Raw genomic sequence first — 27,532 nt, 5'->3', positions numbered from 1 at the left:
AGGAGGAGAGGCATCCAGTCATTTAAAATCAATCACTAGCTGAAGAATAGGCTTGCTGTAAACGTATCTCCTTAGTTAGTGGACATTGATTGTAACCGGCGGAGCGATGCTATAGCATGTACCAGAAGGAAACTTGCATTGTCATCCCCAGCTCGGAGCAGCTGAGAGGATCGATTGGAAGGATTTCACAACATGGGGAGCCCTGAGAAATCCCCAGAGTTTGCACGAAGGAGAGGAGTCCCACCGGGACTTACCTAGGAGCTTTCTGAACCACTTTGGCTTCTTGTCCCATACAATAAAGAGGTAGTAAGCAGGAACTCCAGTCAGGGTTATTGCAAATCCAATCCCTGTATTCACTGGATCAGAGTAAAGTGACAGTGCAACCATGAAGAGGCAGGTGAAGGAAAACAACGCTGGAATAAATAGAGGCACCTGAAACATAGCCAGACAAAGAACCATTACTTTACATTGACCTTGTTATTGAATGACTGCGGCATTTAATGTTCCATGAAACGTAAATTGGATAAAACCCAGCAGTACAGGATAGTTTTGGAGAAATATAGGTATCTAGAACATGCACACAAAATGTCAGTGACTGCAGAAACCAAGCTACGCAGAGTGCTATACAATGAGTACCAGAGAAGTCTTTTAATTACACACTAAAACACTACAGTTTTACATCCTTTAAAATGTAAGGGCTGTAAATAAGTTACATTGCGGAAGTCCTTTCTCTAATCCCCCAGTAGATAAGTAAGCTGCACTAACCGCAGTAAAGATTTCCTCTTTGATAATTACCTATTAGAAAACATTTTAAAACACAACCAGGAGCTCAAGTCACCTTTTAAAACTATTAAGAACATATTGATTTTCTTCCTAAGGTAAAAATCAAAATCTAGCAGGAAGAGAGCAAATTAAACACCAATTTGACTAGTGATAAAGATATTTGATAGCATTATGCAACTGATAGCTGTTGAAAAAGCACTTTCTGACTGTATGACTGACAGCATTATTAGTGTCACTGTTGAAAGTACAAAAAATAACAATATCAAATTAATTCTCTCAATTTTCAAGAACACCACTACAATCACTATGTTAGCACCTCTCTGAAGGAAACGCCTACAGGCATGGCTTGTGAGATGTTTGGTGTAACGGAGAATTCCTTGGAGATTATTCTCTTCCTTTCATGCCTTGAAGCATTACTGTTCCTCTTTTGTGCACTGTCAAAGCTTTTTTTTAAATCAAAACAAAATAGGTTGTGCTGTTGACCTTCTTATTTACAGATACACCTACAAGAATGCAACAGCGCACATTCTTAGTTCTTCATAAAATAGCCTTCTTGGCAATACATAAATAGGGATAGATTCCTCCATTTTTTTTTCATGATGGACTTTATCTTTCTGGATACACAACAGGACAACTTTGTAAGATGTTACTTAAAATAAGCAAGAAGAATGGCAGAACCAAGGCCAAAACAGCTACTGTTCAATAGGCCAGGCTATTAGCATTTTCTTTCTGGGTTCACAATAACTGTGTCTGCAAATCCATTGCCAGCCCCAGATATCATAATAAGAGCACTAACAACTTATTTGCACATAAAATTGGTATATTTGATATTGGATAAGCAATGAAATAAATGCTTAATATTAATGCTTATGCTTGACATGAATTCTGGTGGCAAAATCATTCAGGCCTTATCAAAGGAGACATTAAATAGACGACTGGCTGAAAATCAGGATGGCACATGTAACCCCAATACTTGCAGTCTGAACCCTATGTGACTACACAGGACTAGACATATTTTCACACAGCTTGCATCACACTGCCTCAATGCGACAGACAGGCAAAACTGAGCAAACACCTTCACTTTGGCACAGCAGCTTCAGTTGCTGCCCCCCAAGCACCAGGGAATAGGCAAGAATTATCTTTCAGCAGGGAACGCAGCTGGGGTAGCACTGGGGAGCTTGCAGGAAAACACCCGGAGTGCAAAAGACTATTTTCTATTCACCCTGTTTTTCCTCAAAAAAAGAGGCTAGCTTTCTACATCCGAAAATGCTCCTTTTACTGTCTGACTACAGAATACGTAGGAGGGAGAAGGATTCATGTAAAAGAGTAGAAAGCGGAGGTTACCTTGAAAGGACGAGGCATATCAGGACGTTTATATCTGAGATAAATCAACCCAGCAACTACTAGTCCAATAAAAAGCCACCTGGCAAAACTGAGGAAATTCAGGAGGCTGTAGAGATCCCCGTTGAATAACATTATCATTGTGAGAGGATGCTGCAAAAGAAATTCAGAGCATAAGAGGGCTTTAGTGGATTGATCTCTATTATTTTACAGCAGGGATGTCAAATTTTTCCATGGGGACAAACAGCACAGCCTTTTGCAGGGACACCTGAGGGCCACAGACTTCAGGCCTGCCTTTGTCATGTAATCAGGTGTGTGATCGATACCTAGCTGCCCCGAGATCACGTTCGATCAGTATATATCTGTCCTGTACGGCCACACGTGATCAATACATATCTGTCCCCTGTGACCCAGACAAAGCATCCTGGGCACCATTCTCGCAGGACCAGACAAATACCTTAGCCCACTGCAGTTTTACTCGCTCGTCACTGATGCAAACGATAAGAGCAGTTACATTTTGGTCACATGTGATCATGTGAAAGCAGAGGTTTGTAGGTGTCTTGTGGAAGGAAGAAGTCTTATAGTCCCCCAGGCTGCGACAGGAGAACTCAGCAAAGAGGGCATGGTAAGAAGTAGCTACACCCCACGGGGTGCCGGCTGGGCACACCGGGTCACCACCAGCTTGTATTTGCAGTATGCCTTTCAGGCTTGCAGGGTGTAGACTTATTGCACATCACAAGTGCAAACATTTCAAAGCAGAGAGAAGCATTTTGCTGTCACTCAGGTGGCTACTGAAGAGCGAAAAGGAGAGGGGACACTGGAATAAATACATTTCCTCATTAAAAAGCTGTTCCGAGACACAAGGCTTCTGTGAGGCAGCAAAAACTTATGTATGAATTAGTGTCGCACCTCGGGTTATGTGACTGGTGCAGGCTATAGGGATCTATTTCAGGGTAATCTCTGGACAAAAGCAGAATATTTGTAGCTTGGATCAACTCTGTGGGGTAGTTCGCACTTCCTGCGTGAGACACTCTGTGCCTGCAGTGACACAGTCCTTGCCTTCAGGGATGAAGGAATGAGTCAACTTCACTGTAGCCCTTCTTGTTCAGCAAGAGGAAGGATATTGGCAGTGACGGCCTCTCTAGGTTTATAGCAAGGCAACAGGTCAAATCAGCTGCAGATGCAGTAAAATGCTGGGCTAAATCTTTATGTAAGGAAAACTAACTTGTATTAGTTATCTAGACTCACAGCCTCTCTCTCTCTCTTTTTTTTTTTTTTTTTTTTTTTTTTTTTTTTTTTTTTAAAGCAGTGAAGACAGCATGGATTTGAACCAGCACAATCAATATTTCAAATATGGGTCTCTAGCTCCCAACCTCTAATGACTTACAAAGTGCTTGGTTCTTTACACACGGATATTAAGCAAACTCCTTATCTGTAAAGGTCAAAGGAAATTTTACCACTGAATTATATTGGGCAAGATTTCTTCTATATAGACTCGGCCCCTAAAAGTTTAAAGTCTCAGTTATGTTCTAAGCACGATAATGCAACAAAGGGCCACGGACAGTGAAGGAAAGCTATCAAGAAAAAAAAAATAAAGTAGGGTTACAATCAGACTGCATGATTTCTTGGAGCTGCTACACACACATCTATCAAATACCGGGACATACATACATAAACAGATTTCTTAATTCCTAAAAATGCTTTTTTATTTAACAATCCTCAAACACTGAACATGTTAATTTTCTCAGTTTCTCCTCAAGAGTTCTTTCCTTTTTTACAGTGTGTAGACCTTGGCAGGAAAAATAAAATAGGAAAATGCTAAAATGCAGTCTATTGATGCAGAATATGTCCTGTACCTACTCTAGTTGCAATAAGGTAAGAAAAAAAAATTACAATCTCTGAAGGAAAGCCATCTTCATATGAGAAACTGAGTTTTTCAAAGGAAATCAATGCACTGGTGTAACAGGACCAGATGCAATAGCAGAAAAAGACATTCAGAAAAAAATAATATGTTAATACATTTTATGCATTTCATTCCACAGAAAACAGTCAAAGCAGTTTGACCAAAAGGTATGACTACTTCAGCCCAAAGAAATAAAATGCAAAGTAAATGCTTATATAAAATGAATTCCATGAAAACTTTTCACCATAATCACGTTGCCTAATTTTCAAAATTTGGAAGCCTACGGTTGTATGTGCACATATATAATTCAACATTTCAGCTGGCACGTCAGAAGTGAGCTTATAGGCATCTATCGCAAAAACTGATTTAAATTCCAGTACAAGCATCTGATCTTACTAGCGTACACTCATAGACGCACACGCGTCTTCTGCTGTGGCTAGAACTCCCCACAGACGCAGAGGTCTGTCCGGATACATTACAGTCATTGGTCCCAAAAGAGGGGTTGAACACCCATGGTTATGAAGACTGCAAGTGGAAATCTTCTTGGCACTACGCAAACTGAGGTTTGAGGTCGGTTTTTTGACATTTTGTCCTAACATTTTACCATACAAATTAGTCTGCAATGCAAACACAAGGGCAACATTTAGCTCTGCCTCTATTTTAGAAGTCAGTAATAGGATTTCCACTATAATACTGGTGGTTTTCCTTAGACAATTCACAGACTATTGCCCAGGCACACGTTCTCTCATTTTTTAATCACCGCTACACGGCACTTCTGAGGGTTCCCCTTCCATTATCTTACTGCATAATTGTTTGCATTTTTCACTATAAGGTGGTATAACGAGCCTTTAGGGTGCTCCCAGATGCTGGTGTTTAGCTGCACTTCCAGTGAAATGAATCCGGTTTTTGTTTGTTTGTTTAACTGGAATTTGTTTCTCTGAAAGGGAACTAGCTCATCACTAGCAGGTCCTTAGAAATAAAGGGCAATAAGACATGAATTAGGCTGCAGCGATAGGCAGTCAAGTGCTACCGACAAGATAGCAAGGAGGAGATGATAGAATAAGAACAACTCCCAAATCTCATTCCTCTCTTTGCTGTCCTCTGCCCTGCCCAAAGCCCACGTACACATTAATAAATGAGACTCAAGCAGTGCCCAAATTCTGTTCGAATCCTCCAGAGCAAGCCTGTAATATGAATTCTTGTGCAGGAACATTTGTTTGTATGATTTACCAAAACAATGACAGCTGGCAGAGGAGTGTGCTTGCGGACATGAATCATGGAGAGAATTTCCGGAAGGTGACCCTCGCGGGATGCAACGAAGAACATCCTGGTGGGAAATAAATGTGGACAGACTTTAAATGTGCTCATTACTGTGACTAGGCAAAGCAGCTCATGAAAGTCACAGAGCACAGCAGCACTTCTTAGGCTTGTTTGAGGTATTCTGAATGAACAGACTAGCAGGAGAAGCCCATATGCAGAAACCAAAGTCATCTCTGAAGGTGTCCCCTCCTTACCTTACACTATGATTGCTATTTGGAATTAGTTAATATTTTCCCTCCGATTTCCCTCCTTCACATGAAACGAAGCAGCCATTAATTAAGTGCTATGCTCAGAGGGATCCATTTCCAAATCATTCAAAAGGTTTTAAAAATAAGGTACTAAACTCAACAGGAACAAAGTGAGAAAATGCCCCACACCTGGTAAACATTACAGTCATTTTTCATTCCCTGCTAAGGGAATGAATCCTACTCTCCCTTCCCCTTGCTTCCTTACCTTCAGTGTGTATCCCATGCCCTTCGCCCCCAGTAATATTAGCAATGCTCACCTGGAGACTGCAAAAATGCCACCATTCATAGAGCCAAAGCAGGAGAGTGCAACAAATACTGGTACAGCTAAAGAAAAGTTCCCCATTAGTCGTTCCGCAAAGGTCTGTTAGAGGAGAGAGAAACATACACTGATTTTTCATAAAACATGAAAGCAATTTTAGTCTATTAACAAATTCTTAATAAATATGGTAAGTTTTATTTACACCCCTTTTCTGCATCCCTCACTGAAAGTTGTGCTGTGCATTTGTTACCTCTTATTTCATGACACCATGGCTACTGCAGATGAGGTCTCCCACCCTTACTCCTGACTGCGCATGGAAGATCGCCAGTTGAGGCAATGCTGTGGAGGTGGAATCAGGCCCTGATTTATGTGTAGTTTAGACCGTTATGACTCCAAAAAAGATGACCCATTCTGAAAGGATCGAGGTCTGATCTGTATACCTAATATTTTTTTCCTACAGCCTTCATTTTACTTAGCTGATGCTACCCAGTGCTACGGTCCCTCCATTCACGCTTTGTTGTTCTAGGTTACCAGAAGAGCCTTAATTGGACTTTGGGGCACCACAGGAGACATGCACAATTTTCTTTCAGGTTTGCAAAATGTTTTGTTTCTAAATCTCCATGAGCTACAGAATTTGGTCATTTTGAAATGCCACGTCAATTGAAGTAGCCACAGCAGTGTCACTACTGGAAAATAAGTGGAAATTTTTGTTTCCTCATTGCGAGTCAGATACCATAAATATAAAAATCAGTATCATCACCACAATTCAGCAAGAACAATCAAAGCAGTATTTCCAAACCAGGTTGCCTTGCAACTCCTTCCCAAGTGAACTCCAGTATTCACAGCAACCCCCTTCCTAAGTACTCGGGACACACGTTGTGTGGAGACAGAGTTACCGCTTCTTGCTACTAAAAATAGTTCAGAGCTCCCACTCCCACAAATATCTGTATTTCCTGCTTCCCAGGAGTTCAGCCTACAATTTAGCACAGAATTTTTCAAGCGTGTACTTGGCTATAAAAATTAAGTCCTATTGACTTCGTTATATCAGGTAAATAAATACGGTCTAACATTACATTACAAATGCTATCGATGGCCTTAAGCGCAATCCCACTCATCAGTCAAAAATCAGACTAATTTCACCGGAATGCTAATAAGTGGTATAAAAGAGGAGCCATAGAAAAGCCTGATTGGACGTGTCCCCCCGATTTTTTCCCCTGGAAATAAGAATATATCAACAAACACAACTGCAGCAGGGATATAGCTTTGTATTTTTCTTCTGTAACTTACCACTGCTACAGCTTTTGAAAGCAGCAATTCCCCAGCACTGATTGTAGTGAAATAAGCCACGTTTGTTAACACATAGCCAACTGTGACGATAATCATTGAAATGCATATTGCGAGGGGTATGTTTCTGAAATACACAAGGTAGCTCATTATTTTGCAATCTGGTTGCTATTCCCTGAACATGAAACAAATAACATGAGAAGAAGCCACTAATGATGGTGAATGCACATTCAGTGATCCCGAAATATCATAATTAGAAACTACCAGTAAAAAAAATAACACACCTAAACAAAACCGTCTAGGCAAAGCAAATAGGTTTATAATGAAGAGGTGAGAAACTATTTGAGGGAGGAGTCCTTTGGGGACACCAAGAGGCCATGGTCCCCATGTTTCCCATACAAGAAGCATGGCCCGTTTGAGCTGCCTACCCATATTGACTTTCCAGCTGAGCCCAATAGGAAGGCAGCAGGTATCAGTGCTTGAACCAGCAATAAGGCAGATGACAGATGCAGGTGATCCAGCTCTGTATCAGGAGAGCAATCACAGTGGCATCTCCAGCATACCTACTGGCACTCCATGCCTGCCCACCTGGAGGTGGTTCAACATCTTCCCCTGGATGCCAAACCATCTAGCGTGTGAAATTCTGTCCTTTCCTCCTCTGTGCAATTCTTTGCTCACACACCTTACCATATCCCAATTACCTCCCTCTCTATTCAGGGATACATGAGGGCAGAATATGACACAGAACTAGGAACAGCACAAATTTGTACTGTTAGCACAGCACAAATAGTACTGAACAGTACAAACCCCCTGACATCTTAGCTTAAAGACAGAACAATAGCACACAAGTAAATAATAACACCAAACTTTTATATAGCAAGTCCTCCAGGTCAGCAAAGCAGAAAAGCAGAATTATTTCTATTTTAAAGAGGAACAGAGGCACAGTGAATTCATCCGAAGCCACACTGCAGGCGAATGTTTGAGTTAGGATCAAACCCCAGATGCTTCAAGTGTTACTCTAGTCTCTTTCCACTTGATATCATTGCTAGATATCACTGATACCTGCATTGCACCAAGATCAGACTCAGAGCTGAAACAAATGTTTGGTCCTTTAATTCCAAGGCTGAGAGTTGAGGTTGGAAAGATGCAGTATGTGCACTCCCTCTGAGGAGAGCTGAGAGCTCCTGCTTCATGGCCGGTTCGCTCCAGCTGTCTATGTTAAGAATGCTTTTGAAGAGACGGAGAGGTTGCCATATTTAGAGAACTTTACTGTGAAGGTCACCCCATCAGGCAGGAAGAAGGAGAGACAGAACGAGAAATTTGGGTGTCCCAGAAGAGGCCACAAGCACTGTCCTAAAGGATTATTGCAATTACCTCAAAGGAAAACGTGTTTTGAAAACCAACACAAAGATCCATTATTTTCTGATATTTTTCTCAAAGAAACACAGCTGGGTCAGAATTTAAGGATCCTCTTCACTACCAGTACTTATTGCTCAAAGAAATCCTTGACTTTTTTATACCTGTATAGAGCTGAAAAGACACGCTAAACGGAGACTAAATAAAGGGGGACAGTATCACTGTTGCATATCTTGCCCACCTTAGAAGCCATGGTGTCAAATACTGTCATTAACCCAGACACACAGCTAGGTAAGAGGATCATGCCATATTGCAGCACCAAATCTGGGTAGACACAATGATACTGCATTAATCCGCTGCTACCTCACACACATGGTCTCAGGTGAAGAAGCTGGAAGGAGGGGAGCCAGTCAGCTTGTAGGATGTGCTTGTTGATGGAGAAGACAACAGCAAGGACCAGAGTGAACAGCCCAGAATACAAGTGCTGTATTGCTGGAAAAACCACAAAGTTACTGACTCAAGAAATACAGCAGAACTGCGTGTTGATAATATGTCCAGAGCAAAAAAATGTTTTTGTAGGGCTGTTGCCAGATATTTTGCAGCCAGTTTGGTTAAGCTTCTTACCTAACCTGGGTCTAAATTGAATTCGATCTATTTAGCATCTAATTCAAGGTAGGGATACATGGTTTCAAAGCCTCTCAGAAGAGAGATTTTAAACGTATCTTCTGCATCACAGATGAATCCAAGCTATTGGATAAATCAGCACTTAGTCCAACCTTAAAAAAATGTTTCCAGCCAAAAATAGCAAATTTGTGCTATTCTAACGAATACCATTTGAATGACTGAAACCACATTGTTAAACTTAACAAACTAGCTTCGTCCATTCTAACTCTTACCAAATACCTGCTTGCTGTATTAGCTTCTCATTTAAATCCCAGTCTAATTTCCTCTAAAACAAAATGGCAGTTCAAAACTAAGGGGGACCGGGGGAGAAATCATGCTTCCAAACATGACCGTTTTCTTACCACTGTGGGTCCTGCCTTGTTATGCTGAAGAGTACTAACCCCCTTGGATCCTAATACCAACAAGAAAAAAAACAAACCCTCGGGAGAAGAATAAAACCCAAAAACCAAGCCAGAAGTAGTCAGCAAGCACTATTCGTTAAAAAGCCCGCAGATCATAACTCACGCCTGGAGCAGCACAAGGGATGCTGTGACTTCTAAGCTCCTGAGTCCTCGTCTTCTGAGCGAAGCGAGCGCTCAGGTTGCGCATCCTTTTCTCTCCTGGCAGAGGCACGCCTTCAGGCGGCTGCCGTACGTTCGCACACGGCTCCTCCGAGTGCTGCTTATTAGCCACTGCTTTCGGTGACAGATTTAGATAAAAATGAAAGGCCAGTTTCAAGATTTCAGGGATGAGTAATACCGTACGGTTCATTTCTCACTGACATCTCAGTTCAGATTTACACTTGGTCCTCGAATCATCTGAAAGCACAGACAGACAGGTACGAACCATATGTAAAACTACTAAGTAAGACCTTTAATCATGTCTTTTCTATCCATCCAATTTAAGAGGCAGTTCCCAATTTGCAACAGGATCCCATTATCAAACTCTCTGCTATGAACTACAGTCACTGCACTAGAATAAAAACTGTAATGCCGTTACCAATAAAGATTATCTCCTTTCCTTGGAGGATCACTGTACCAATTTCCTTGTATTTTAGATATTCTCCTAGACTTCCAAATCTTCTCTCTAAATCAGGAAAAATCATACCTAAGTTCTATTGTCCATTAAATTGCCTCTATCGATGCAGATTTCACCTTTTCACTTCTACATCCTATGAATCAAACACAACATAGGGTGTTAGCACACCGATAAGCCATATTTCTGATATAATGCAAATTCACAACTGCCACACACCTAGCTGAGCATTTTGGACTAGAGGGAGTCAGAAAATTCAAGAAAAAAATATTTTTCACTTTAAGATTTTTGATTCATTGAAGCTAAAACTTCTGATGGGAAACTTGACCATTTCAGCATGACATTTCTTAGGAAAAAAGTCTTAGAACCAAGACAGAAATCTTGTCCAACCAGTAAAGACCTCAGAATGACCAATGGCTTAAAAACCGTAGCATTGTGTGTGCTCAGATACAGGAGACTGCAATGTTTTATTTACTGAAAGCAGGCCCAGGACTTGAACTTGCATTGAAGTGGCTACTGGTTACTGTAGGGCAGTGCTTTCCTTTTGCATTTCATCTCAAAGTGAAATGTCAAGAGATTTCAAAATCAAGAAAAATCCTTTTCATATCAGCTGTTCTTCTGAGTAGACCTTGAGGCACTGACATTAGCCCCAAACCTACACAATGATTTGGAAGTGACTCATGCATTACTGCTAAGATGATATTCAAGCAGGCTGCTCCTCAGGTAGAAGGGGAAGCAATACTCATCTCTTCTCCCAGAACTTTGAAGAAAATCAGTATCAAAAGGGGTGAAAAAAAAAAAAATCTGAGGAAACCTGAATCAGGAAAATATTGACAATATAATTAAAAAATCTTTATAAAATCAGATGAGAGACAATTAGGGTAGCTTCTAAGCATCTGAATATTGATAAAAATTGAACTGAATCTCCACACATTTTAAGATTTACCCAACCCTAGCTAGTATTCAAAGCCAAATCATCCCTTTCTTCCCTATATACAAAGCAATTGTAATGAAGAATCACAACAGTTGAAACGAAGAGCACATCTACCTTGTACTTCCCAGAAAAAGAGTCACTGAGGAGTCTGCCATCACAGAGAAATTTAGCATGAGAAATACAGCTAGTCCATCCTGTGCCTATACAGGGCCGAAATGCATTGCCATATATATGCTGTATACAGCTTGGAAGCAAATTCCCTCCTTCTAGAGCCTGTAAAGCGCCCCGGAGCTAGGGCACAGGGTTCAGGTAATCAGGATATCCACTGGGTTTTGGATTTGACCTTCAGTGTTGCAGAATCATACATCTTCTGATAATCTGCTCTAATATTGCACTACCTCCTACAAATACTTTTGAGAGAAAAAACACAGAACAGATTAAGGGGGGGGGTGGGGGGGGGAGGGGAAAAAAAAGGAAAAAGAGAAAGAAAGCCAGAGCGAGAACCTGAGAATAAGAACAACAATGTCAATAAATCAGCCAAGGAACATTCCCAGAAGTCTACAGCTCATATCCCAGCTTAATGACAACTTTTATAACAACAAACAGTGAGCATTAAGAGCTGTGACCACTGCAGGCTATACTTTCTAGGAAACAAGCAGCACACAGTCAAATATGCCCCACCAAATCAGCTGAGTTCACAAGTATGAAACACATTGTCGCCACGTCCGTTGTTTTTTAGAGGCCGTGCCAAAATAATTTCCTTGCATCCATTTCAAATGCAGGTTTTACAAATGCTCAGTCTGCGTCGACTATCCTGGAAAAAGCTGCACCAATGGGACCCAGCCAGGAAACATAAATAAGAAGTTCTAAACAAATCAACTAATTACTGGTAAAGTTAGGTGAGAAAAACCACATCTTTAATGTGCTATAGAAATTGTGAAAGATGTTTTCTGTTACATTTAATTTTTTTTAAAAAAAAAAAAGGAAAAAAGGAGAGAGGAAAAGTCCTAACTCCTTCACATGGTTTCCAGGCAAGGATTTGCTTGGTTTTCATGAGCATGAGCCTGTACATGCTATATATCTTGAGTTGAAAATTTACCACCACAGGAGTTTCAAGATCCTTTTCAAAAGTTCCCTTGTGCAATAATTTATTCACCGTTTGCAATCTGTTAAGCAATTTTCCAAATGAACTGTTTCCAGATTTTGGCACTCTTAAAAAATCTAATCATTCATCGCACTGTCCATAGGGCTAAAGCTTGGCAGAAGAAGTCACAAGTGCAAATTTATCCAAATAACCTGACACTTGAAAAAATAACCAAATACAATACAGAAAGCAGCTAGAGAGTGCTGGTAATTTAATATTCCCAGGACTTCAGTGCAAGACCAGAAGAGGTATAGGTTTGGCTTAGTAAGTGCCGCATTCCAGAGTCCAATCTATATTTCTTGCCGTTGCCGGGTGGTCATTCTGTGAGCTGCGGCAATCCCAAACCTTGAACAGGAAAGCAGTATTTTTTAATATAAACTTCCTTATCTCTGATGCATGTTTTTTATGCGAAAAGCAGCCTACAAGACAGGCTGTTACACTGAAGGGATCAAATGGTTCTCACCATGTCAACGTGTGAAAAAATTACAATCGCGCCCATCTGTTAGGAGAAAAGGAGGGTGCAAAACTTAAAAGGAGGCCACCTCCCAGGACAGGATCAAAGGCAGGAATAGAGAGGCAAAAGGGATGGGAATCATCACAGAACCTCTCGAATCCATGTATTTGTAAATGCTAATATGGGTCTCGGCAACGACTGGCTTTAGCAATGAGCTATTATTGTTTTGTTTATTGTAGCGAAGGTTCTCCTCAGCAGATCACTGCTTTTCCCCCTTCACTGCCACCCAGTATGTTCCAGCCTTATGTTCAGACCAGAGCTGCTGTTTGTGGACTTGCAGCTCAAACACTATTAAATTACATGACTTCTCTTCATCTTCTTTTGACTGTGATTTTCCAGGGGAGAAATGAAAAAAAAGGAAAGACTAGCTATTAAGCTACGCTCTCATTTACGCCACCACATGCTCCACGGGTGTTACTGCTGGAGTGCGCATTAAAGGGCTCCCTTCTCCATTTCAATGCATTGGTTCTGTACCTCTGACATCTGCAGAGTCACAGCAGCATGACACTGGGATAACAGAATGAAGAATCAGGCCATGGTCTGCATTTAAAAACCTTCTTGCTTTCTATCACCTAACAAGAGAAGAAAAAGGTTTCTGCTGTACCTAATTACTTGCTTGCTTCCCGATGTTTAACTTCACTAGCTTGGATTATAATTGGTGACAGTTCGTAAAAGGGGTCTTGTATGACCAACTGACTTTAAAGGGTCAAACTGCACTACAAGTGTGCTGGGAAGAGCCGTAGATTTTATTAACTTCTCAAAAGTTTTCAATACCCTCTTCAGCAGGCTTTCTGAAAAAATCAATTAGCATAAACACTCTCTTAGCTAAAACTTAAGACCTAGAAAGATACCAACCGCACAGGGGAACACTGTTCTCCATAACATTTCCTTCTAGGCAAACCCTCCCAGCTGAAGTCCCAAGCAGAAGCAGATCTGCCAACAGCCCCTGAAAGACTGAGGATAATCGTTATGCTTGCAAGGTGATTTGCTTTATTTTAATAGAGATTTAAACCTGGCTACGGTCACATCGTGTACTGACTCAGGTTGGCAAGCCAGATCTCACCAGAGTGCCGTATTCATTTGCGTCACAGCCGAAGCCCTAACTTGTCAAGCCAATGCCTTTTATGAAACACCTTTCTTTGAAGAGCGGAATGGATTCCTCTGAAACTTGGGCTACCAGCTAGAGAGACTTCTCGTGGTCAAGCAGGATCCTGAACATTTTCACACGGAGCGGATAGCATTCCTGGCATCCCCGAAGAAAACTAAGCCCAGACAGCAGGTAGTAAAGATGACAGCTAAATCCACAAAGGACTTTCGAGGTTACAACACTAAATATTAGTCATACTATCTCTGCTTAGCCATGCAAGTTTCTTCTACAGCAAGTGCTGTTAGGAGCCAGAAAGCGAGCACAAGAGGCAGTACGCGGAGCTGCTGAAATAATATGAAAAGCAAGTAAAATGGGGGCTTAATTTTTAAAAATACCTCTTTAAAAAAAGAAACGGAACACAGTCTTGAAACATAAGATATAAATCATCCCCTGTGACTTCTCAGTCAACTCTTTGATAAACCATTTCCATATGTCCATCAAGTGCCAGTATCCAACATCTTCACATTACCTCATTTGCAAACTTTTTGTACAAAGTTTATGACTGTTTCCAAGAGACATATGAATAATCAGACCTGGCTTTAATTTTGCACTGTAACTTGACCCCAAGACACACCGGTCCCAAGGGCCTAAGATGGCTTTTCTTTCCCATTGTAATAATCAGGCCTAGCCAACCCTGCATGGAGCTAGGCTTGCCCTGGAAACTCAGGCATGCTTGTCCTCAGGGAGCCTGGGAGGCTTAACTGGAGAAAAGTCAGGTGCCTGGAAATGTGGGCAGCAGCTGAGCAGGATCTTTAGCAAAGGATCTGCATTTAGCATTTCAGAACCTAAAATAACAGTGAAGATGCTTGGATGAAGATGCTCATTTATCTAGGGTATTGCAATTGAAGTGTGGTTTAGGTCAGACCTTCTACTCTCTCTCACAAAGCTTGCCTTTTAAAAGCACCATAGTCTAAATCCAGAGGATTCAAACACATAGATATTGTCACTCCTGGGCTTGATGAATGACTTCCATGCTTCTACCTAACCTCAGCGTTTTGACATCCCTCCTTTATTTCATTTATGGGAAACATTCACCTACTCTGGGAAGTGTGTGACCTTTTCCACCAGAGATGCAAAAACTCAGATTTGACTTTTATTGCCTAGCTCCCGCTGAACCAGGAGATGAAGGGAGCACCTCTGCTCTTTCACAACTTCCAGCATTTTATTTTCTTCTGAGGCCTATTTGTGGGAAGTGCTTACAGCACTGCAGTAGCGTAGATTGTGGTGAGAAGCAATAGTAAATCACCGTGCTTGCTTGGAGGCAAGGAAGGCATAACCACAAACATGACATGGGGTTGTAAAAACAAAACACCTGCCTACACCAAGCTCAGGTATGGAAATGAAGGGGAGTGGGGCAGAGGCATGATTGAAAGCACTCCCTCCAAGCTGCCTTATCTAGCATGGGATAGCGGGTCTAACTTACTCTTAACTGCTCCATATGGACACGTACCTCACTGCTAGACTTAAAATAAACGTAAAAAGAAGGGCATGATGTAATTGTGTATTAAAAGTAGTCTTATTTCTTACAGGAGGCTCTTCTGGAAAAGTAAAATTATTCATTCCCTGAGCACCTGATTTACAAACAGGGTCTAGTTTCCCCACGCAGAATCACTTTTCGTAGGGAAGACAGAGTCTTCTGAAGTTCCCTGCAGACTTACAAGCAGGCAGAGTGGCCGTCCCGCACAGCCACTTTCCCGTGAAGCACAAAGACAGCGGTCAGCAGAGCACCGGCAGTAGTTGGGAGGGAATATTTAGCAGTATAAACAAGGGAACCTGAGGAGGGAAATGAGCGGATCAGGCCTCATAGGTGGGAAACCTAAGCCAGCAGACAGCAGCTACCACATAACAATAATGTCATGGCCTGGGAAAGAGATTACGGTGGTTACAAAAGGAATCCCAGTAAAAACCGTGCTGCCTGTCACAGCATCCTTCCCACACACCACCAATACAAGAGCATTTGCTGGCAGCGGGGCTGGGGTGGAGGCGATGCCCTGCCTTGATCTGTATGTATTTTTATTGTCTATACGGAGGACATATGTTTCTGATTTACGGCACGGCAAATGGCAAAGCAACACTTTGAGTAATGCAAGGGAGCAGGCTGGCGGGGCTGCGATCATTCCCAAAATGAGCCACTCGAGTTCAGAGCCTGGGAACAAGCAGCCTGAATACAAAACACTTTGCTCAGCTCCAGCAGAGGGTACAGGAGGGAACGCCACCCCCTTGGCCCCGCAGCTGAACTTTTTAGGAAGCGTCGCTGGTAGCATATTAATGACTCGTTATGCTAACAAGGGAAGACAAACGCTTAGGTGCAGAGAGGGATGGAGAGAGGAGCGTGTGTCTCTGTGTGTGTGTGCATAAAAGGAGTCAGATTTTTCATACTTCTTAAATTCCTTGACATTTAATTTTGAGCAGGAGAGTTTCCACAATGCCAAGGATCATAAAGGAACAATTTGCTGCTGCATGTTACCATTGATATTTCGGCATGAATGAAAATTGCACCATTCGGTGATGAAAAGAGCAGCCACTTATAATAAGGAGCACCATGGAAACTGAAATATCATTTACCAAGAAAGGCTCTTCTTCTGAAGGAATTCAAAATGAGAAAAATGGTAACTGCGGGTGCCTTGAAACATTAGCATTTTAAAAGATATAAAAGGGTTTAAATGAAATTAAAAGGAGATGTCTTAACAATACTGCACTGCCTTGTAGGGGGCTGTCCAGCAGATAAATAGTTTTCTCTGCAGAAAGCAAGGAAATGAGGCTTTTGCTAAGGACAGCCTAGCGGACTGGCTACAGATGTGGGACAGCCCATATAGCACACTGAAATAACTCTGCAAGAAATGACTAAGTTCTGACACAGAAGAGAAATCCAGAAAACTCCAAGTGTGAACTGAAATATGTCTTTGTAGCGTGCAGTAACTGGAGGCGCTTGAATGGAGTTCAAATGGGAATATTAACTTTTTCTGTTTTATTACCTTCAGTGCTTTGAGAAAGGAAATATCAGTAAGCTGAAATCCTCTCTCACTAAAATTTCATAATACTTGAACTACAATCACATGCATAGGAGAAAAGTATATCCTTTTTGGGGCGGGGAGTGATACCATGAAGAGAAACACACAGAATTTTCAAAATCACCAGTAAGGCTGGATTTTCCTTTTTCTGTGTCCAAGCTGAGAAATCTTAAACATAACCCTTAGAGAGTTAGTACTGAAACCTGTCTGCAAATCAAGTTGCTTCCAGTTTGGATAGTGACATGAAACGTCCAGAATTATTCATCTTTTTCAATGATCTTGGACAGTATGGTCAATGAGACTTAGGATTTTAAGGTTGACTCATCTTCTCAATTGTACACTGTTCAGTGTACCCTCTGTCAATGATGTGCTACTCTTCCATGCTAAAATCTTAAAATGAAAGTGATAATGATGGTTTATACAGAACTTACTGCACTGTCTCTTATTCTGACTCAAAATCAACCTATGAAAAACCACGTACTGGTGCCATCAAAAAGCCCTGCATCTTCACACTCCATAGCACACTGCCCGGTACCAGCCCCCCTGACATCTGCACCTGAAAGTAAGCCTAGAGAAAACATCAGCTCTGTGGAACAGGGCAAATTTATGTGTTAGTTTAGCAAAAGTGCTTGCAAGGCTTGTTTCAGTAGCCAAAATAAGCACAAAGCAGATAGCAGGATTTGGGCCACTGTGGGGGAAATTATTTTCTTAGGAGCAGAGAAAACATGTAATTCATTACACTCCACGGTAGTTCCTCTTAGGACAGCCTCATGACTCTGACAACGGTCAACACCATGCCCAGGTGGCCTACAGTTGGGACCTACTTGTGTCTGGGATAGCCTGCAACTAAGAAAAAGACTCTCCTTGTGGCCTTCACAAGTACTGAGCAAGAATCCAAAAGTGATTCCGCTTATTTTTCACATCTATAGAAATATTTTGTCCTTAGACCCACAAGAAGCTCATCCTTTAATGAAGTTCTGCCCAAGGAAAAGAAATTTCATGGTCTTCTATGCTCTTTGTGGATAAACCTTTACTTTCGTCTGGTTTTGCTTAGCAGCTGTTTTTTTCCTGTAATAAACAGATACGAAAAAAATAGAAGCGCTGGTCATTCCTTCATTGTAGGGTGTATGTAATTCTTCTTTTCTCTAAAATAACCCCACACAGAAGTTAAACCTCTTGTCATACCAGCATGTTCCTATTCTCTATCCATTCTCATGATCTATGGAGGAGGTGTCTCCATTGCTGTTAGATCTTTTCAAATGATGATATCAAAACTACTCTTCTAAGGGACATTTCATTCCATCATACTTCAAAAAATTAAACACTATTATTATATAGTCCAATTTTTTGCAATAAACAAAACATAATGACAAGGTGAAGATGCAAATAACAGTACTTGCTCAACAACAAGTGTTACAACTGAATGAGGATTGACATAATAGACCACAGCAGTGCAACTTGTAAAATGCAGATTATTCACTTCACAGCTCCTCTGGAGCCATTATAATCTTATAGAAATCCTCTTAGTTTACAGTTCATGGATACAGGCTGTACTGTAATTTAAATGATTGAAAACCCTTATGGGTTGTTAGTTAACAGTATTCTTTTCTTAAATAAAATATCACTGTCACTACGTATTTAAAATTCCAACATAGTCACAGCCAAATATCAAAGTATAAGCTACACTGTAAGTGACCGGCTTCCAGAACATCAGTACACCCATAAGCACACACATAAAACAGCTACCACGTAGGGAAGAGGTGTGCTGGGGAATAGGAATCCGAGCACTTGCTGAGTAAGAACAACCCACAGCCTTCTCTGATGGAAATTCCATGATCACACAGAAAGGGATATGCCTATCTACAGGAAAGATGCACAAAGCCAAATTGTCTTGTTTTGATACGACTATTACGTATCTTAAATACAAGTCAGCAATTTCACTACTTATTAAAGCTGAACAATCCAAATAAGACAACCCCATTGAATGTCTCATCCAAAAAGACTGTGTCAGAGTTGAGTAAGTTATTCTGCTAGCTGAACCAAGTGGAATATATTTCTTTTCTTGTGTATGATAACACCATTGCTGTTGATATTTTGATCATGCTGTTCTAAAGGATAAGTACTCTCGATGACATGGCATGTGTTAATAACTGTTTGTGCAGTTATAAAATTCTGATTTGATGCACACGCGTACAATAAAGAACATACTACTCTTGCAACTTTAGTAGCCCATTCCTTTGTGGTTTATTCTCCCATTTTGTATTTTATACCAGTAAAAAATGCTATCTCACTTTCTGTCAGGCAGTTGCCAGCATCAGCCTAGAGAAGTTTTGGATGGTGCTTTAATAAAAGGTTACTGTTAATGGCATGCAAGGTGCTGCTACAGCTTCTGGTATAACACCGCGCTCACCTAACACTGGCTTAGCACTCTGCGCTTTGTCATTTTTGAGGCTCAGCATTTAAGGGAAAAGGAAACAAAAGGGACACAAAGAGGTTCATCCTCTTCTGCAGCCAGGAAAGGATGCACCACAGTACACAGGTCAGAACATCACACTGTGAATTAAACTAGCAGTCTCTGCCATATATAACGACCCATAGGTAGTGGTGTTGGCTTGCTTTTACAAATAACAGGAAAAACAGCTGTAAGACTTCCTTTTTTTCTACAGACAGGGTGTAACCTACGCTGGCAGTACCCACGAGCAAAGCCTGCTCTACACCTACCCAATTTCATACGGAATTTCTTGGTTTCTGCTGGGTTTTACAGTGAGATTTCAGTGCTATATGAAACCCAGATTTAAATCTCAGACCGAAAGGTTAAGGCGAGTGCTCAGAATCACTTCCCCCATGGCTAATGCCATTGGTAAATAAGGGAATAAAAGCACCAGTGTCAGAGGAACCCAGGCTCCTGTTTTAAAGTAGGAAGGCGAAAACCCAGGAGAGTTTTGCCTACACTGCAGGGCAGCATCAACACCAAAAGTTGTATAAACCACATGTGCTTTCTTTCACAAAGAGTATAACCCCCACAGGACCCAGGGTGATAAATGTGGAGCTGGGGGGGAGCCACAGACCCCGCTCTGTAAGAAAAGGCAGGCTCTGAACCACCTCACGTGGACACACACTTTGTCACCTTACCCAGCTGTTAGCCCAAAGCATGGTCTGATAGCGGTTATCAGCCAAGTGCAATCAGGGTTTTCAGGCATTGGGTTAGCATACAAAGAGGCAATACATCATAGTTCAATGAAAAAAATGCTTCTCAAGCCAGTAATTCTTACGTAGACACAATGTTTGCTGATTTGGCAAGGTATGTTTGGCACGAAGGACTCAGTGCCGTGGCTGACATTGTAAGTGTATAGACACAGCTTTATCTGATCCCTGCTTGGACAATTTTTTTTTCCCCCCCATCTGGTTATAACTGTTCTGGTGAGTTTACTCACTTTCCTGTCTACTGTTAATGCACTGCTGTCTCACCTCTTTTCCAGTAAATTCAGTCAGGCCACCTGCTTATGAACCACCAAAAAAGAATGAAAATGCCTAATGAGAGCCTGGGACCTTCACTGCAGCCAAGAGAAGAGCTAGCTTAGCCCTGAGAGACCCATGATCTCTCCAGTAAAATACAGTATGTTTTACAGCTCTGGACCTTTCGCAGTACATCAGTCTTGCAAGAGATTTTTATTCCCGCAATGAATATTCTGCTGAGCCGCTCAGGGTTCCCATAAAGAGGGAACAGGTACTGCTATGTCCCTCAGTGCAAGGGAAATAGATGTTAAACTAGTCTCGCATGTATTTCAGATGGTGAAAATGAAGGAAAACGCAGGGCAGTGGAAACTTCGAAGGTTACATTGTTTTGCTGCTATATTACATTAGCCTGCTGGTAAGGCAGATTAGGATTTTGCCAACTACCCGGGGGAGTCTGTGAATAAACATTTGTTTTACTTCCTTAGGAGGGCTGATTCATAGTAACAATGATTCACATAAACAAACAAAAAAAAAAAAAAAAAGGGAAAGCAAACACACCTCGCACTCAGCAGGTTATCACATCAGCAAGCGAACCAAGCTGCAAGGGCTGGAAAGGAGCGACCCGCTCCGTAGTGACGTGACGCTGCACAACACAAACTGAGCCACCGCTGACACAGCTGGGGAGACCACCATCCCGAGCTGAAGCCAGCACGTAGGCTTATTGCATCCTTACACCTTGGAGCCCCCAAAGCTCCGTGAAACTCCGAGCCAGAGGTGCTGCAAGACTCTCCGCGACAGCCAGTCAGCTCCGAAGAAACCTGCGGGGTGCTTGGCACCCCGGGGAGGCACCTTCATCCCTGCAGAGGAGGAGGAGGAGGAGGGAGGGCAGGAAGCTTCCGCAGAGTTCCCTGAAATTTGTTTCCTCGAAAGAGGTGCCAGGGGCTTGGCAGAGGATGAGAAACCCAGTTGAGGGTTTGCCTCTTCAGCGTCCACTTCTGTGTAGATGTTTGCCTCTTCCACGTACGCTCCAGGCAATAACTTCACCCGTACCCGGTCATGACACCTTACATCATGAGCCTTAAATTGACAAAGGCAGTCACTTGTAAAAATCAAAATGTTGAAATATCCTCAACCCCTGCAGAAGAGATCAGCCCAGACCCCTTTTCTCCACTACTCCTGGATCAGAAAAAATAAGGTTATGCATCACGGCAGCCCACGCACCTGCTTGCCCACTCATCTCCCCCCCCCCAGCCAGCCCACAGGAACATCTCCCACCCAGCGGACACCTCTCCTTCAGCAGGAGCCTGCCCGAACGATCCATTTTTCAGAACTACAAGTAATCTCCAAGAAGTTTCAAGCGTTTCCAGAATTCTGAGAGATTCCGTTCAGTCATTTTCATTTCAAGTTGGGCCTTTTATCTTAAAACCACAGTCTACGTAAACAGAAACAAACATATCAAAGCAATGGCTTCTGAAGTATTGCCGCAGCGTGGACACTGCCTTAGTGGGGAGACCACCACGCAGGCAGCCTGCTCTCCCACCCTGCCTTACCCTCCTCCCTCCTAACAGCACGCACAGGAACAAAACCACTACTAACCCTCTGTCCTGCCATATATCAGCGTGATATTATGGCCTCTGCCTTTGCAATTCCTCTCTTCGCCTCTCTTTTTCCTTCCATCCTCCAGCTACGTTTGCTGAATATCTTTGATTTTTCAGGTAGCTGACTACCTTCCTGATTTCTGTACTAACATCTTTGCAATATCATTATTATGTTCTTGAGATACAAAAGGAATTGGAATCAGATCCTATATCAGACAAATAGGAGAAAAAGAATAGTGATAGCACTATTAATTTCAATACACATATCCACAGCTAAAACCCAGCACAGCAATACTGATCTAACCCTGCATCTATAGCATTCATCTTTGTTCTTGCATTTTTCCACTCATTCTTCTTTAAACACCCATGCCAGGCATGTGCTATAAGTTAACTTTGACTGCATGAAATAATAAATCATACTACAAAATCAAACAGAACAAATAGAAAAAGACAACTACATCTCTTTTTTTTAGTATGCCCTCAAAGCTTAGGTATGAGATCTGCATTTCCTAGTCCTGAATATTTCCACAGCCATCAGCTTGACTTTTGTGTGAGTAGGAGCATTTTATACAAGGAATATAAATGTTAGAACAGGTAATTATACAAGTGACCTTGCCTTTCTTCATTCGATAGTGAATTATTAGTCTCCTCAACAGTAATTTTATGAGACATCCTTATTGTCTTAATTAATGATCAAGGTACATCTTTGAAACCTTTACAGACGCTATAGATTACATCAGTCTCTTCTCTAATTTACACATATTGACTGGCATATCAGTTTAAACCCTGTCACAGGTAGCTCTTCACTGCAGTCAATCTCTAAACAGAACCTCAGCTTTCTTTTTTTTTTTCTTTATATTAAAATAGAAAGATAATAAAGTGGAAGAAAGACATAGAAAGACTGGAAGTCAGCTGAACCAATTCAAATGCTAAACTGGGGTTTAGAAAGCAGGTGCCAAAGACAAAAAGATATTGGTACCTGAAAACTGCACCCAAGGATCACCTCTCTCTCTCATGATGTGGAATTGTACCACAGGACTCAGCACTGATATAAGCACCAAAAAACATGGGGTGAGAACAAAAACAACAACAACAAAAAAAGAAACTGCACAAGGGAAAAGGAAAAAGAAATAATAATGTATGTTGAGTATGTGTCACATACACACTCCTGAACGTTATTAGATTGTGATAGTATCCATTAGGTTAGCTCCTAACTAAATGCGTAAGGAAAACATGCAACCTCTAGAAAGCGGTACGCACACTCAGCGGCTACCTCCAAGTACCTGCAGAGGTAAGGAAGAGGAATAGTGCCCAATGAAATCTGCAGCCTTTCTGTTATCTCTGCTGCTGAAGCCTTTGCTGTCTGTGATCCCTATTCCAGACGACAGGTGAATTCATGCAGTGAGTCATCCTCCCAGCCCCTCTGCTCTCTGCATATACTGCCCTGGTGAATTCAAAGCACCGCTCAGACACAAAGTGCATGTGTCAAAGACGAGGCAGGGGATTCAGGTTTGCAGAGTGTCTTTCTGCATACATCTGGATCACTCCAGGCTCAAACTGCATGGCACACTCTGTTTTCCAGCTGTGCTCTCGGTTTCCTCTCTCTTATGACACAGCAGTGCTGTTGAGAAGGACCCACTGCACCCGTGGGGGAAGGGACACCCAGGTGTGGTAGGAGGAACTTGTAGAACAGGGAAAATAAGAACTAAAGGACTAACTCCGCATCCTCAGTTAATTAGGAGATATTATGTATGGTAGCTAGTGTACTGGAACTCTCGAAAATTGCAGGGCCAAAGAAAAGTCTGCACTACAAGAGTACGAGATAATCCACCTTATCAAATCCCCAAAATCCAGTTCAATGTAATTGAAGTTAAAAAAACCAAAAGAACCCAACTACTTGGATTTTAATTTGGGTTACCAGTTTCAATTCCATCCTGACCTTTTCCCTGTTTTAACTCAAGTTGCTAACACAGTTAAAATCAGTTTCCTTTGTTCACTCCAGCTAGTTGGAAATATTTTGGGGATTCAGTGACCCTCACCAAATCCTGTCACAGACAGGCCCCAAATACAGCTCACAAGCAAGTTGCAGCCCTTGAAACATTTGCACGTCTCACACGTGGCTCGTTTAATTGCATCCATCCTTGGCAGAACCAATAGATTGTCAAGGTTAGGGCATATACAACACGTCTCGCAGGGGGTGGGATGGAGAGGGGAAAGAGAAGGAGAAGCTGGAGACAGAACTCAGAGGAACCTGCCACAGCATCTGCTGCTCCAGCATGGACTTTTCTTTCAAGATTCTTTTACTTGTGACTCTAAGTTCCACTCACTGACATGCAAGACAGCGCAGCAGCAAAAGCAGTATGTCCTGAAGGAAGTCTGCTGGCTTTTTATAAAAGCTTATTATTCCTTATTGATTTACCAGCATCCTCATTAGGAATTAGGAGGCATTGCAAGCAAATCTGACTGCAATACTACTATGTCTAAGCTGAGATCATAGCTGGCCAAGAAGTATTTTCAATATTTCTCCCCACCAGCTTTGTAATTGGTTTTGAATGGAAGCCAAGCTGCCTCAAACTATCACCAAAAATTAGCTGAGATTGGGTGCAAAATTAAGTAATAATTACTCCTTCCTACTAGAAAGCTGTATTTATGAAGCATATCATGTCATAGCTAATGCCTGCATTGCATCCCACATAATATTTTGTCAAGCAATTCTGAGCCTGATGTGGTTCCCATGATCTTCAAGCAACAGAGTCTGGGAAACCCTTGTGTACCAAACTATGGGACAATTAAAGTCTCCCAAACTAGGAGTTTTAGTGAAAAAAAAAAAAAGAAAAAAAAAAGAGCACAGCAACTCAGAACATTTGGATCCCACTCATAAGAGAATTTCCAGCTTGCAGCAAGAGAAGCAGCAGCATCCTTTAATTAATATTTTTTCATGAAGTGCAAAAAATTAGTTCCTTTATTGAGGTTTCAGAAGTCTGAACCCATCAAAAACATGCATCCAAGACTGAAATACTTAGTTTCAGAAATGAATTATCAGTCATTTATAAAAAAAATATAATGAATGAGTTGATGATGTGAGGCATGTAAGCGGTAAGTAGTTAGTAAGGTTAGTGAGAGAGCAAAAGTAAGGGAAAGTTCCTTTCATCAAGAACAGTTTCATGCTGGTGAGCCAGCTCCCCTATGAGCTAGTAATTGTCTATTTCTCCCTCCCAAATGCACACATATACTAATGAATTAAATTCTTAATTAAATGTTTTTTTCATACAATTTACAAATAACAAAACCCATGCTTGGTTTTGTGTAAGTATATTTGATCTAGTAAATTAGTTTGTTTTCTTTATTTGGCAGATTCAGCTCCCTATTAAAGGATTTTGTAGCTCTGAAGACGTGATTGTGAATCTATCATTTTATCCCTCACACAGGGCTCAGTTAAGCTGTGGAGAGTGATGTTGGATTCACCAGTGTTTGGACATATCTTCTGAGATGTTTAGCAGAGAACTGAGGGAATTTAGGTAGCCTGTTGTGCTGTTAGGTACAGTAAAATTTAGAAAGAATAAGATTTCCATTGAAGTGACACATAAAAATAGCTGGGGGGAGGGTAATTAGAATATCCTCATACTATGATGGAGAATAAGTATTCAAATAGACAAATAGCCCAAGACACAAATAATATATCGAAGAATAAATGCAAATGCTCAGTTAACAGACCTGGCTTTGCCTTTAAGGGAATCTGATGAATTCACATGAGCAAATGGGCTTTGCAAGATATTTGAAAGATTAGCATTTGTCTCTTTTGATTATCTTCAGATAAAACTTCACAATATAATCCTATAACTTCTGAACTGAATATTTGGCACTGTAGCCTGACAGGAAGAAAACAAACTGGACTCAAATGTATCTTTTATGAGTAAGTGGAACAGAATAGCACAAGAAAGATTTCAAACTCCAGGTACCGAAGCTATTCTGCTTGCATCTAGGTAGGATACCTGCATCCAGCATCAGACTTAAAAGGAAGGAACTGTATTTATGCCCTGCTACTTTGTGAGAAAGGCTTGTCCAAAGTTTATTTTAAAATAAGATTGTGTCCCCATGGGGAACACCCCCACGTGCTGGTTACTCACATAGGGACCTACACAGGCTTCCTTGTTCTCCTGATACCATATGAGACTTTACAGGACTGGGACCTACAGAAGCCACACCTTGGGTTTAATAAATCTGCTAAAGCCTTCGGTTCAAGAAGTAGGCGTGTAGATTTTTAAATCCAAATAAACTTTTTTTCATTCCCCATAGCCCATGGCTTACCTCTTTACGACCTTGGAAGGACGTAAATACTCCAAAAATGAAGCTAGGAGGTGATACCTCCCACTCCGTAAAGTAGATAGGGAAAAGAAGGGGAGGAGAGAAGGGAGGAAAAGAGGAGGAGAGAAGATGAAGTAACACCCTCCATATTCACAGCAAGTTTGTGCCTGAGCCAGTTCTCCTGAGTCCTGGTTAAGTGCTTCAACTACATCATCTGTCTTTCCTGAATAAAAAGCAGTGATGAGGTGTGTTTGAAATGGTAGACAGCACAGCCACAAGGGAGCTAAATTTCTGACTTTGTTCCTTTTCTGGTGCCTAAGATAATCAATATCAATATTCATCTTCAGACTACAGCTTGTCATTAAATTATAACAAAAATTAACAAAGAAGCAGAGAGGCAGAAATGGCAAGTCTTGCATCCTCTCAATTAACATTAAAAATATTTTTCATTGTTATGATTACTAGGAATAACTAGTCAGGGACTAGACTGATAGTGAGCAACAGCGCAATTCAAGTTTCTGATTGATTTTGGAAGGGGGGTGCATCCTAATGTGAAGTGCCAAAATCAGATGACTACAAACAGCTAGGGAGCTGGAAGAGTTTTAGTGTCTTAGCCACCATTCCCCTCCCATCCATCTGCATCTCTGTAATGCTTAGACATGCTGAAAAAACCCTCTAATATCACATTTCTCTCACTCAGTCCTCATAGATGCAAAGTGTGACTTTAAACTGTAATTAATATAAATGGGCGGTACACATTAGATTAATTAGACATGACACTCACATTATTTAAACCCAATATAAAAACAGATTATATGAAACATTTTGATATCCTGATTTTACAAAATGTCTGATAACATCAAGCCTTGGTGACTTGTTATACATCTACTGCTTCTCAGTTCCTTAGAAAAGAGGAATAAATGAAGTGAGAAGAACACTGGAAAAATCTAATAGACAAACTGACTAATCTCAGACCCCAAGGTCATAGCAAAGCAATTCATTTCTTGGCTTTTCAACAGCACAAGACATGATTTATCAATCTGAGACCAGGCTTATAAACACTATACATCTCAATAATATGTTCTTTGCACTGTGTAACTTTTTAAACAATGATAGATTGCCTGGGCTGGACCAAAGTTATTTTACAAACAGAAACAGAATATTTGCAAATGAAATGGCCCAATAAGGGAAGGGGGGGGGGGGGGAGGGGGTGTGAAAACACTACATACAA

The 27,532-nt window shown here is 41.4% G+C and overlaps 1 protein-coding gene across 1 annotated transcript in view; it reads right to left on the bottom strand.

Annotated features, from left to right (window-relative positions):
- Window positions 1-27,532, bottom strand: part of SLC7A11 (solute carrier family 7 (anionic amino acid transporter light chain, xc- system), member 11) — a 58,609-nt gene that overhangs the window by 4,914 nt on the left and 26,163 nt on the right. The window contains exons 7-11 of the mRNA XM_010583623.1: window positions 7,142-7,265; window positions 5,853-5,956; window positions 5,258-5,354; window positions 2,128-2,277; window positions 255-432 (exon numbers count right to left, since the gene is read on the bottom strand). Of these exons, the coding sequence (XP_010581925.1) occupies window positions 255-432; window positions 2,128-2,277; window positions 5,258-5,354; window positions 5,853-5,956; window positions 7,142-7,265 (653 nt within the window). The remainder of the gene's footprint in view (window positions 1-254; window positions 433-2,127; window positions 2,278-5,257; window positions 5,355-5,852; window positions 5,957-7,141; window positions 7,266-27,532) is intronic.

This window comes from Haliaeetus leucocephalus, unplaced genomic scaffold (assembly GCF_000737465.1).
Source record: "Haliaeetus leucocephalus isolate CR32 unplaced genomic scaffold, Haliaeetus_leucocephalus-4.0 Scaffold924, whole genome shotgun sequence".
Taxonomy (NCBI): domain Eukaryota; kingdom Metazoa; phylum Chordata; class Aves; order Accipitriformes; family Accipitridae; genus Haliaeetus; species Haliaeetus leucocephalus.
Note: the sequence above shows the minus strand (reverse complement) of the source record. Positions and strands in the feature narration are given on the sequence as shown.